Source organism: Zeugodacus cucurbitae, chromosome 5 (assembly GCF_028554725.1).
Source record: "Zeugodacus cucurbitae isolate PBARC_wt_2022May chromosome 5, idZeuCucr1.2, whole genome shotgun sequence".
Lineage (NCBI taxonomy): Eukaryota > Metazoa > Arthropoda > Insecta > Diptera > Tephritidae > Zeugodacus > Zeugodacus cucurbitae.
Window position 1 is genome coordinate 16,578,046 of NC_071670.1, and position 13,696 is coordinate 16,591,741.

The following is a 13,696-nucleotide window of genomic DNA, read 5'->3' on the forward strand; positions in this document are numbered from 1 at the left end:
AACCTCATGTTGTGGTATTATTTGAAAAGCAAAGTCATTTCCAGCGATATAGAAACATCTCAATATTAACAGCAAGTTCAACGTTATTTACATACCGACATAAAAGATGACAGAACCTGTTTGATACATATGTTAAATTACTTCCCCATATTTTACAATATATTTAATATGAGAACTACTAAATATCGATAACACTACAAAATACTATCCACACCTATTACACTATTATCACAGCTCTGTGACAAGAGATATCTACACGCCGCTACAACTCTGAAACCAATAAAAGCCCCGTGTAAAAATTACAGTTAGTCAATAATAAATCCAACAACGGACCCATAAACAACTCAGTAGCATGTGCGGCCCAGCAAAAGTAGCACTGCGACGTCTGCTGTTCTTCTCAATCGTAGTGTGGCAACTGAGCTGCCGCATTCCACTAACCAATGGACAAAATGTGACCAACGGGCATCCATTGCTAGAAGAGGAGAACTTGGTTGTGATTGAGAGGTTTCTTGAGGTTATGCAAAAGTTCCTAGAACAACACTTTCCAGCGAATGACGAGCCAGTTACGACGACAAGTGAACCGGAAGTGGTGTTTCAGAAAATGCCTTTGCCTGCGAAGAAATGTTGTGGAAAAGGAAAAACTACTCCAAAACCAATCACGTCAAAACCAACAACGCCGAAACCCACAACGCCAAAACCAACAACAACAACAACCAGCACGACTACCACAACAACACCACGTCCCACTATAACCAGCACCAGCCCAGCGACAACTACAACAACCACAACCACAACAACAACGGAGAAGCCAAGAAAACGTTTCTGCTTTAAACGCAACTGCTTGAAGTTCAAAAATGATAAGGGCTATATATTTTAGTTTTTTACTTCACAGTAGTTATGCCAGTTGCTTGGTTTGTGTTGTAATAAATTATCTAAACCATTTCCGGTAATAATTGTGAGTTTTATTAAATAAATAAATGCATGCCTCAAGCCGAATAAAAGAATTTATTGACCGTTACATATATGCAACTCTTAAATATCTCATACAACAGTTAGCCCATTTAATTGCCGCTTAAGCTTAGCTTTGACGCGTGTCTCTTTGGTATTTGTAAGCATATTCTTGCTTAAATATATTTATAAATATTTACATGTCTGTACACATATAAATATGTTTGTTTATTTCCACATATGTATGTACATATATATAATTTATTTTAATGACTTGATTTAGCGACATGTGAGACATAGCTTTTTTTATTATTAATGGAAATATTCGCAAGCAATGCATTTCTTCAAATATTAGGGTGGTTCAGAAAATGACTTTACTATTTTCGAAAAGAGATTTTTCATAGCCTTTGTTTAGTCAGGAGCTAAAAAGAATACCCACCGTTATATTAGAGACTTTTAAGAAAGTATATATAATAATTGGCTGAGGTTCCCTTTGCTTTCGACGCCATCGAAAATATAATATATTTTTTGTGCGGTATTTTTAATGATATCAATACAAACTGAGGTTCGGTTGGGAACTCTCGAGAAGAAACACCCTTTTCTTAACTTTAGATGACACCGTGACCGATGCTTTAACATGAGAAATACTACAATGACTACTTTAATAATTTCCAATATGGAGACTAACAAGATGTGGTTGGTGGTGGTTATGATTAGAATAATAACTGAGGTATAGTTGATCCACATCGTTCCGCTATGATTCTACTGCACTAAACTTTTACATATATTAGATTCATATAAAGTTCCTTAACTCGAATCACCATAATCCACAAAAAACTTCGAGTTCAAGAGAGTTTGAGTTAGGGAAGATAATTTGCATGACATTTTACTCTTATTGTCAATTCAAGAGTTCGAATTATGGTAGTTCAACTGCATATTCTAATAGCATGTTTTATTTTCAACGATATCAAAAATCTTCACACAAAAGTTCGTAGGAACTACAAAGATTAGTGATTCTGAATTTTATTAAAGTTGTTACACAATACTTCAAACTCCTAAGCAAAATAGTGTCGATTAACATCATACCGGATATACGAGAGAAAGATATTGATGCTTGTAGTGTGAAGGATTCGGTGCCACCTTCATGAAATTTACATAACTACGTGTAGATACATTGGTAAACATAATTTTAGATTATAAAAACCTATATTAATCGATAGATCAGTATCAGTATCAGTATATTATTATTATTATTTTCGATCTATTGATAGATGGAATAAAAAATCAAGTAAATCACGAACGTCGTCAATACAAAGACATAACATACAGAATAGATATAAATTTCACTTCTGTTGTCCTCTATTTGCTGCATTGGTCTGGGTTTTATATTATAATCAGACAACCCTCTAAAAATTGTCCATTACCATTCCTTTTATCTCGACTCTTTAGGTAGAGCTAATATTTCAACCCTATGCAAGTGGATCAATAAAACATTATGTCCATCGCGCTTTCATTATCCAATTCCATTATGGGAATTGAAAAAATACTTATCATGGTCACGGTCGGATTGCAATTATATATATATATATATATATATTTCTTACAGGTGGAGCATGGGGGTTGTGTCGGGCAAACTTTAACGATTTTCTCCACATTCTTAAATATTTTTACAAAAGTTAAAGTTAATATTTTTACAAAATTTAAACTTTAATAGGAGAAATCAGGGGGGAACACAATTAAAAGTGTATGTTAACAAATTGAAGACAGTCAAAAAATTTTGAAATAAATAAGTGTCATAAAATATTATTTTCACAAAAACCATGAATCTGATTAGTCTTAATTAATCTCATAAGATAAAATAAATACATTTAACTTCCAAATCCATTAAAAATAATTTTAATTTGTTAACCTTAACAATTACCAGACAAATTTGAAGTGCTCACTTGCTTCGAAATATTTCGAAAAATCTCAAATGCGTTTTGAAAATGAACACGTATTCATGCTTTTAGTTCTATTTTTAGAAAGTACCGTTGGGTTTTCCGCAAAAGCCGGTTTGAAAAAAGAAGTTTAAGCATTTTAGAAACTATCGGTATACTTTTCGACAAAAAATTGTGACATGGATTTTTGGCCTATGGACAGAATCACTGTGCAGGGAAGTGATCTGCCAGTAGTTTAATGTAATTAATAATTTACTACATCGATTCCTCTGCACTTCGGATAAAAAATGTATGGCCTACATTTAGTGAGAAACTAAAGTTTGATAATAAACTGAGTCAAAGATTTTGCCGAAAATTAAATAAAAATCGTATATAATATATAATCCTCTGACCTCACAGACTCCATCTCTTATATCTGAATAGATTTTACATTTTAGTGTTTCAACAAGATGCATGTATGAGTATTAACGTGCCAACAATAACATTTTTGAAACAACACTTTTCTGTTTTTCCATAAATTTCAATAATTTTGTATAAAATACGTATTACATTTCTGAAACGTTAACCAACCCCTTAGATAAAATTGAGCTATTTCTAGACTGAATAAAAAATTTATTGAATAACGCATAAATTATTGCAAATAATTTCATTACATATAGGCTTCTAACAGGAATTTTATAATTGCTCATATAATGATGTAACGCAATATTGGCACGTCCGTTGTACGCACGCACATTGTTCACGCGTTCAAATTACGCGCAATTACAAATAAATACAAAAACACCAAGTAATGGTAATTCAGTAGAAATTAATTAGTGTAGGCGAATACTAATCGTAAGTGACTTGTATATATTTACAATATAGTATAAAAAATAATTAACAAATTGCTTAACGGTTTTGTGAATTTTTCAGGCGCTGAACGAAGGTTGGTTTTAAGTGTGGAGTCGGGACGTAGGAAGTTAAGGAAACACCGTAAATTAAAGTAAGGTATGTTCAACCAAAGTAGGAGAGCAGAAACAGTTAAACAACTTACTAGCTTAGTTGTTATAGAGTTGAAAGTCAGATCAAAATCCGTGTCCATTTCGGTTACGTAGACTCGAATTACAAGGTCGTTGTCTTAAGCGTAGAAGCTGGTGTTGAAGCTTTAGGCTACCAGACCCCTGCAGTGTCTGCCAAAGAAGAGGACGCTGTGTAGTAGAGGACACACTGCTCCGTATGGTGGGCTCTTTTAGAGAGGTATGTGTACACTCCGACAACAGAACGTCAATACTAGCATTGGAATCGATGACAGTACGATCTAGGCTAGTTAAGGAAAAGGATTTAGCTATTTTGCTATCCGACTTGTGTGGGTACCGGTCAACAACCACCACCTGTGCAGTGGCGAGGTTCTTTTGGACCGCTGTGGTGCGGTCCATCTCAGAGCGATGTCGGTGTGCTTACTGGACATTGTCCAATGGGTACCCACGCGTCGAGACAAGTTGCCAGACTAAGATTGAAACACCAAATTGGGGCTTCATTTTCGGCGATCCTAGCGAATTGGCTAGAGTCGACATTAGCCGAATAAAGAAATTTGTAACAGATCCCAAACGCTTTGCTGAATCTTAAGGGTCTTTGATCCTTCGGGAGTTTACTAATATCACGATGGACAGCGCTCTAAACTGTCTAAGTCAGCTCTTCTGTATTTGCAGAGATCTCCCTACAAACCTAACCTAACCTAACCTAATACTAGAACCTTCATTACTGTTATACGGTAACTCACTTCAACAGACCTCCAACTACAGTTGGAGCTTTTGAACTTTTCTTTTTTTCTTCTGATCCAACATTTTACAAATTTCGCGTCCTTTATAGACACCACTTTATTTTACTTGCCTTCACAACTTTGTATGTTTTTTAGGGAAAGCGATATTACCACAGCTAGTATTATACAAATATTCGAACGGCTCTAGCATATAACTGAACCTTCTATATATTTTTTGTCTTATCAATAACTAGAATTGTTGTTCTTTTGAATCTATACAGCAGTTGAAGCAATAATGGGTCGAGCCGTCACATGGCTCACTGTCATCGCTGTTATAGTGATCACAGCGCCGATCGCAATCGGTCAAACTAACCCTGAACAAAAAGGTAAGTGCACCACATATATAGTTCCCTTTATACTACCATGCTCACCACAATATTTTCAACAAACGTAGGCACAGCGCAAAATCAACAGAATGGCAATGCCAAAGAAGGAGATCATACGAATATTCTGCACTCAGTTAGCCAACCAAAGCTCTTAGGGAATCTACTCCAAATCTTGGGTGGTGTAGTCGATAGTTTAGGCGGCTCTCAATCTGGTAAATTGCAGACTTTTATTATTTTAGGAAACTATAAGAAACTAATAGCCTACATTTAATCTGACAGCGGATACTAACCAGAATCCACAAGCAAAGGTGGTTGCCAATAAACAACAAGGATCAGATTACGATTACGACTACTCTGATGGCGAGGAGAAACCTCTATTAAGTGTCTGTTTGAAACTGCTTAGCGCAGCTACCAAGGAACCTCCAGAAAGTGGTGGGCGCGGTCTTCTGAGTAATATAATACGCATCCTACGTAATTTACTGGGTAATTTGCTAGGCGGGAAAGGTGGTGAGTATCATTTTGAACAGGAGAATGTTAAGTGTTTCACTTCTAAACCTTCATTTCAGGTGATGCTACCCAAAGTTCCGGTTTATTGGATCTGGGTGTTGTAGTGGATCTGGGAGGCGACGGTACGCAGCAATTCATATTTTTATATTTTTACAATAGATATTATTATTTACATTTTGAAAATCCATTTGTCCAATTTAGGAGGCACTGGTTCAATCCCCACCGATCCTGATCATCTAGTAAATGTTTGTCTAAATCTTATACTGGGCGATATACTTGGCGTACTAGCTGATCTACTGAAAGGCTGTAGGTAACATTTTGAAAACTCATAAAAAGCACCTCATAATACTATTCAATTATACAGTTAATAGTACGTTACCGTGCCCCACGATGCCAACGCAAACGCAAACATCCATAACAACACTTTTAACCACAACTATAGACCCAACCGTCTTTACGACGTTATTATCGACTCTACAGACAACCACAGAAGCATTGACTGAGATTTCAAGCACGTTATCACCAACCACTGCTTTGCAAACCTCACCATTTTCACTAACACCAACAACAAAAGACCCAACAGCGCCAAATACACTAACACCAACTACTTCACAACCAACAACATTAGCAGCCACAACAGAACCACCCACAACACCAACTACTTCACAACCACCAACAGTAGCACCCACATCTGATCCACCCACCACACCATCTACGTCACAACCAGCAACACTAGCACCCACAACAGAACCGCCCACAACACCAACTACTTCACAACCGACAACATTGGCACCCTCAACTGAACCACCCATAACACCAACTACTTCACAACCAACAACATTAGCACCCACAACAGAACCTCCCACCACACCAACTACTTCACAACCAACAACATTAGCACCCACAACAGAACCTCCCACCACACCAACTACTTCACAACCAACAACATTGGCGCCCACAACTGAACCACCCACCACACCAACTACTTCACAACCAACAACATTTGCACCCACAACAGAACCTCCCACCACACCAACTACTTCACAACCAACAACATTAGCACCCACAACAGAACCTCCCACCACACCAACTACTTCACAACCAACAACATTAGCACCCACTACAGAACCTCCCACCACACCAACTACTTCACAACCAACAACACTAGCACCCACAACAGAACCTCCCACCACACCAACTACTTCACAACCAACAACATTAGCACCCACAACAGAACCTCCCACCCCACCAACTACTTCACAACCAACAACAGAACCTCCCACCACACCATCTACTTCACAACCAACAACATTAGCACCCACAACAGAACCTCCCACCACACCAACAACTTCACAACCAACAACATTAGCACCCACACCAGAACCTCCCACCACACCACCTACTTCACAACCAACAACATTAGCACCCACAACAGAACCTCCCACCACACCAACTACTGTACAACCTACAACTTTGGCACCCACAACAGAACCTCCCCCCACACCAACTACTTCACAACCAACAACATTAGCACCCACTACAGAACCTCCCACAACGGAACCTCCCACCACACCAACTACTTCACAACCAACAACATTAGCACCCACAACAGAACCTCCCACCACACCAACAACTTCACAACCAACAACATTGGCACCCACAACAGAACCTCCCACCACACCGACTACTTCACAACCAACAACATTAGCACCCACAACAGAACCTCTCACCACACCAACTACTTCACAACCAACAACATCGGCACCCGCAACGGAACCTCCCACCACACAAACTACTTCACAACCAACAACATCGACACCCACAACAGAACCTCCCACCACACCAACTACTTCACAACCAAAAACATTGGCACCCACAACGGAACCTCCCACCACACCAACTACTTCACAACCAACAACATTAGCACCCACAACAGAACCTCCCACCACACCAACTACTTCACAACCAAAAACATTGGCACCCACAACGGAACCTCCCACCACACCAACTACTTCACAACCAACAACATTAGCACCCACAACAGAACCTCCCACCACACCAACAACTTCACAACCAACAACATTAGCACCCACACCAGAACCTCCCACCACACCACCTACTTCACAACCAACAACATTAGCACCCACAACAGAACCTCCCACCACACCAACTACTGTACAACCTACAACTTTGGCACCCACAACAGAATCTCCCCCCACACCAACTACTTCACAACCAACAACATTAGCACCCACTACAGAACCTCCCACAACGGAACCTCCCACCACACCAACTACTTCACAACCAACAACATTAGCACCCACAACAGAAACTCCCACCACACCAACAACTTCACAACCAACAACATTGGCACCCACAACAGAACCTCCCACCACACCACCTACTTCACAACCAACAACATTGGCACTCACAACTGAACCACCCACCACATCAACTACTTCACAACCAACAACATTAGCACCCACAACAGAACCTCCCACCACACCAACTACTTCACAACCAACAACATTAGCACCCACAACAGAACCACCCACCACACCAACTACTTCACAACCAACAACATTAGCACCCACAACAGAACCTCCCACCACACCAACTACTTCACAACCAACAACATTAGCACCCACAACAGAACCTCCCACCACACCGACTACTTCACAACCAACAACATTAGCACCCACAACAGAACCACCAACCACGCCAACTACTTCACAACCTACAACTTTGGCACCCACAACTGAACCACCCACCACACCAACTACTTCACAACCAACAACATTAGCACCTACTACAGAACCTCCCACCACACCAACTTCTTCACAACCAACAACATTAGCACCGAAAACAGAACCACCCACCACACCAACTACTCCACAGCCAACAACATTAGCACCAACAACACAACCTTCTACCACACCAACTACTTCACAACCAACAACATTGGCACCCACAACTGAACCAACCACCACACCAACTACTTCACAATCAACTTCTATTTCACCAATCACAACAGTACCTCCAACAACTCCAACTACTTCACAACCAACAACAATGGCAGCCACAACCGAACCACCCACCACACCAACTACTTCACAACCAACAACATTAGCACCCACAACAGAACCTCCCCCCACACCAACTACTTCACAACCAACAACATTGGCACCCACAACAGAACCTCCCACCACACCAACTACTTCACAACCAACAACATTGGCACCCACAACGGAACCACCCACCACACCAACTACTTCACAATCAACTTCTACTTCACAACCCACAACACTACCTCCAACAACTCCAACTACTTCACAACCAACAACAATGGCACCCACAACCGAACCACCCACCACACCAACTACTTCACAACCAACAACATTAGCACCCACAACAGAACCTCCCACCACACCAACTACTTCACAACCAACAACATTGGCACCCACAACGGAACCTCCCACCACACCAACTACTTCACAACCAACAACATTAGCACCCACAACAGAACCTCCCACCACACCAACTGCTTCACAACCAACAACATTAGCACCCACAACAGAACCACCCACCACACCAACTACTCCACAGCCAACAACATTAGCACCAACAACAGAACCACCCACCACACCAACTGATTCACAACCAACAACATTAGCACCCACAACAGAACCTCCCACCACACCAACTACTCCACAGCCAACAACATTAGCACCAACAACAGAACCACCCACCACACCAACTACTTCACAACCAACAACATTAGCACCCACAACAGAACCTCCCACCACACCAACTGCTTCACAACCAACAACATTAGCACCCACAACAGAACCTCCCACCACACCAACTACTTCACAACCAACAACATTGGCACCCACAACTGAACCACCCACCACACCAACTACTTCACAATCAACTTCTACTTCACCACCCACAACAGTACCTCCAACAACTCCAACTACTTCACAACCAACAACAATGGCACCCACAACCGAACCACCCACCACACCAACTACTTCACAACCAACAACATTAGCACCCACAACAGAACCTCCCAGCACACCAACTACTTCACAACCAACAACATTGGCACCCACAACGGAACCTCCCACCACACCAACTACTTCACAACCAACAACATTAGCACCCATAACAGAACCTCCCACCACACCAACTACTTCACAACCAACAACATTAGCACCTACTACAGAACCCACCACACCAACTACTTCACAACCAACAACATTAGCACCCACAACAGAACCACCCACCACACCAACTACTCCACAGCCAACAACATTAGCACCAACAACAGAACCTCCTACCACACCAACTACTTCACAATCAACTTCTACTTCACCACCCACAACAGTACCTCCAACAACTCCAACTACTTCACAACCAACAACAATGGCACCCACAACCGAACCACCCACCACCCCAACTACTTCACAACCAAAAACATTAGCACCCACAACAGAACCTCCCACCACACCAACTACTTCACAACCAACAACATTGGCACCCACAACAGAACCTCCCACCACACCAACTACTTCACAACCAACAACATTGGCACCCACAACAGAACCTCCCACCACACCAACTACTTCACAACCAACAACATTGGCACCCACAACTGAATTACCCACCACACCAACTACTTCACAATCAACTTCTACTTCACCACCCACAACAGTACCTCCAACAACTCCAACTACTTCACAACCAACAACAATGGCACCCACAACCGAACCACACACCACACCAACTACTTCACAACCAACAACATTAGCACCCACAACAGAACCTCCCACCACACCAACTACTTCACAACCAACAACATTAGCACCCATAACGGAACCTCCCACCACACCAACTACTTCACAACCAACAACATTAGCACCCACAACAGAACCTCCCACCACACCAACTACTTCACAACCAACAACATTAGCACCCACAACAGAACCTCCCACAACACCAACTACTTCACAACCAACAACATTAGCACCCACAACAGAACCGCCCACAACACCAACAACATTTGCACCAACAACAGAACCACCCACCACACCAATTACTTCACAACCAACAACTTTGGCACCCACCACATCAACTACTTCACAATCAACATCTACTTCACCATCCACAACAGTACCTCCAACAACTCCAACTACTTCACAACCAACAACAATGGCACCCACAACCGAACCACCTACCACACCAACTACTTCACAACCAACAACATTAGCACCCACAACAGAACCTCCCACCACACCAACTACTTCACAACCAATAACATTAACACCCACAACACCAACAACATTAGCACCAACAACAGAACCACCCACCACACCAATTACTTCACAACCAACAACTTTGGCACCCACCACATCGACTACTTCACAATCAACATCTACTTCACCATCCACAACAGTACCTCCAACTACTTCACAACCAACAACAATGGCACCCACAACCCAACCACCCACCACACCAACTACTTCACAACCAACAACATTAGCACCCACAACAGAACCTCCCACAACACCAACTACTTCACAACCAACAACATTAGCACCCACAACAGAACCGCCCACAACACCAACAACATTAGCACCAACAACAGAACCACCCACCACACCAATTACTTCACAACCAACAACTTTGGCACCCACCACATCAACTACTTCACAATCAACATCTACTTCACCATCCACAACAGTACCTCCAACAACTCCAACTACTTCACAACCAACAACAATGGCACCCACAACCGAACCACACACCACACCAACTACTTCACAACCCACAACATTAGCACCCACAACAGAACCTCCCACCACACCAACTACTTCACAACCAACAACATTGGCACCCACAACGGAACCTCCGACCACACCAACTACTTCACAACCAACAACATTAGCACCCACAACAGAACCTCCCACCACACCAACAACTTCACAACCAGCAACATTAGCACCCACAACAGAACCTCCCACCACGCCAACTACTTCACAACCAACAACATTAGCACCCACAACAGAACCTCCCACCACACCAACTACTTCACAACCAACAACATTTGCACCCATGACGGAACCTCCCACCACACCAACTACTTCACAACCAACAACATTAGCACCAACAACAGAACCTCCCACCACACCAACAACATTGGCACCCACAACTGAACCACCCACCACACCAACTACTTCACAACCAACAACATTAGCACCCACAACACCAACTATTTCACAACCAACAACATTAGCACCTACTACAGAACCACCCAGTACACCAACTACTCCACAACCAACAACAGAACCACCCACCACACCAACTACTTCACAACCAACAACATTTGCACCCACAACAGAACCGCCCACAGCACCAACTACACCACAACCAACAACATTAGCACCAACAACAGAACCTCCTACCACACCAACTACTTCACAACCAACAACATTAGCACCTCCTACAGAACCACCCACCACACCAATTACTTCACAACCAACAACATTAGCACCCATAACAGAACCACCCACCACGCCAACTGCTTCACAACCTACAACTTTGGCACCCAGCACATCAACTACTTCACAACCGACTACATTAGCACCCACAACAGAACCACCCACCACACCAACTACTTCACCACCCACAGCAGAACCTCCAACTACTTCACAACCAACAACAATGCCACCCCCCACACCAACTACTTCACAACCAACAACATTAGTACCAATAACAGAACCACCTACAACTCCAACCACTTCACAACCAACAATACCAACGCTTCCCACAACTGGGCCTACAACTGTATTAACTACCTTACGTACAACAACTTTGTCACCTAGTGAGTCAACAACTGAGGAATCAACAGAACCGGCCACACCTAGGTTATTAACAACGCTTTCGACTACCACACCCTCAGTTTCCACAACATTACCACCCATTATATCAACTTTGTCAACAAATCTTCCAAGTACGACTCTTAATACTAATGAACCCACGGAAATAACATCCACTCTGCCAACGACTCTGCCCACATCAACCACTCCTACACCAACGCCAACACCAATAACAACATTGCCCATAATTATATTCTACCCATATCCATGGTTCGTGCCATTTTATCCCTTCCCCTTCCTATTTTTCGATTGCTTCCAAGTACAGGATAGCAGTGGAGGGTTGCCGATTGGAGTTACGCGGATGCTCTGTGTACCGAGGTTACCATTTCCGCCAACACCGCAGCTGGGAACCTCCGGGTAATCAGAGGTGGTTATTATTTTCGTTACTTCACTTAGTTACATGTTGTAATTAGTATAGTTTAGTTAAATTAATGGATAATCCGAGCTGGTATTATAGACTCCTAGCAAATTTACTGAATTACCGAATCGTTTTTGTATAATATATTTTTTATATTTACTTGACACTTAGTATAATATTCATTAGAAGAAATAAATATTAACGATTAAAATCAATTTGCAAACGAATTTATTTGAAATTTTGTTTGGGGATATCTTGAGCTTATAATTCATGGATCATATTTAATCCTGAAACATGGGCTTCTTCAGATTTGTGTTTGTATATTTATTAATTCTGATCACGCTCGGCAAATGTTATTGATAAGAACAACTTTAAATTACGCTACATATCTGTGAATAAATATATTAATTACGGAAATAAACTAAACACTGAGCATTACTAGACAAGTTCTAACAAACCCATTAACAAGCTCATTGTTTCTTTACTGTAATCAACTGCTTCCATCTTTCGAACCTAAAGTTGTAGAGTCTTTATATAGGAACGTAATATCCTTCCTTCTTCACATTTCTGAACCATATAATGTTTAACTAAGTTTTGAACACTTCCTGATATTCAAATAAAAAATATAATTATGAAATGGCCTCTCACAGAATAAACAAACTTCACCTCATGTGACGCTTCAAAATATAAACAAACCTTACGTCACGTGGTATCGCAAAATGTAAGCCTACTTGACCTCAACTGACACCCAAAATGTAAACAAACCTAACCTCACGCTCACGTAAACTCCTAAAATGTAAATAAACTTGTCATAACGTGACTCCTCAAAAGTTAAACAAACCCTAGCTCAAGGTCATTGACCCCAGCCAATGGTAAACAAA

At 41.5% G+C, this 13,696-nt stretch overlaps 2 protein-coding genes across 6 annotated transcripts; both read left to right on the plus strand.

The window, feature by feature from the left end:
- The first annotated feature begins 298 nt into the window (after nucleotides 1–298).
- On the plus strand, nucleotides 299–1,004 carry LOC105217876 (salivary glue protein Sgs-3). The gene has a single exon (XM_011193110.3). It carries the CDS (start codon nucleotides 353–355, stop codon nucleotides 875–877), a length of 525 nt encoding a protein of 174 aa, XP_011191412.2. The 5' UTR covers nucleotides 299–352; the 3' UTR covers nucleotides 878–1,004.
- Nucleotides 1,005–3,655: 2,651 nt separating this feature from the next.
- Nucleotides 3,656–13,121, plus strand: LOC105217875 (mucin-2-like). Of its 5 annotated transcripts, none has more exons than XM_054231657.1 (8): nucleotides 3,656–3,719; nucleotides 3,798–3,872; nucleotides 4,905–5,009; nucleotides 5,078–5,221; nucleotides 5,289–5,516; nucleotides 5,576–5,638; nucleotides 5,721–5,822; nucleotides 5,881–13,119. In XM_054231657.1, exons 3-8 carry the CDS (start codon nucleotides 4,919–4,921, stop codon nucleotides 12,816–12,818), a joined length of 7,566 nt encoding a protein of 2,521 aa, XP_054087632.1. In that variant the 5' UTR covers nucleotides 3,656–3,719; nucleotides 3,798–3,872; nucleotides 4,905–4,918; the 3' UTR covers nucleotides 12,819–13,119. The 5 variants fall into 5 exon arrangements, with proteins under 5 accessions (XP_054087632.1, XP_054087629.1, XP_054087630.1 ...); XM_054231654.1 differs by having other exon boundaries at nucleotides 5,718–5,822; nucleotides 5,881–13,118; XM_054231655.1 differs by having other exon boundaries at nucleotides 3,658–3,719; nucleotides 4,908–5,009; nucleotides 5,718–5,822; nucleotides 5,881–13,118.
- Nucleotides 13,122–13,696: the final 575 nt, after the last annotated feature.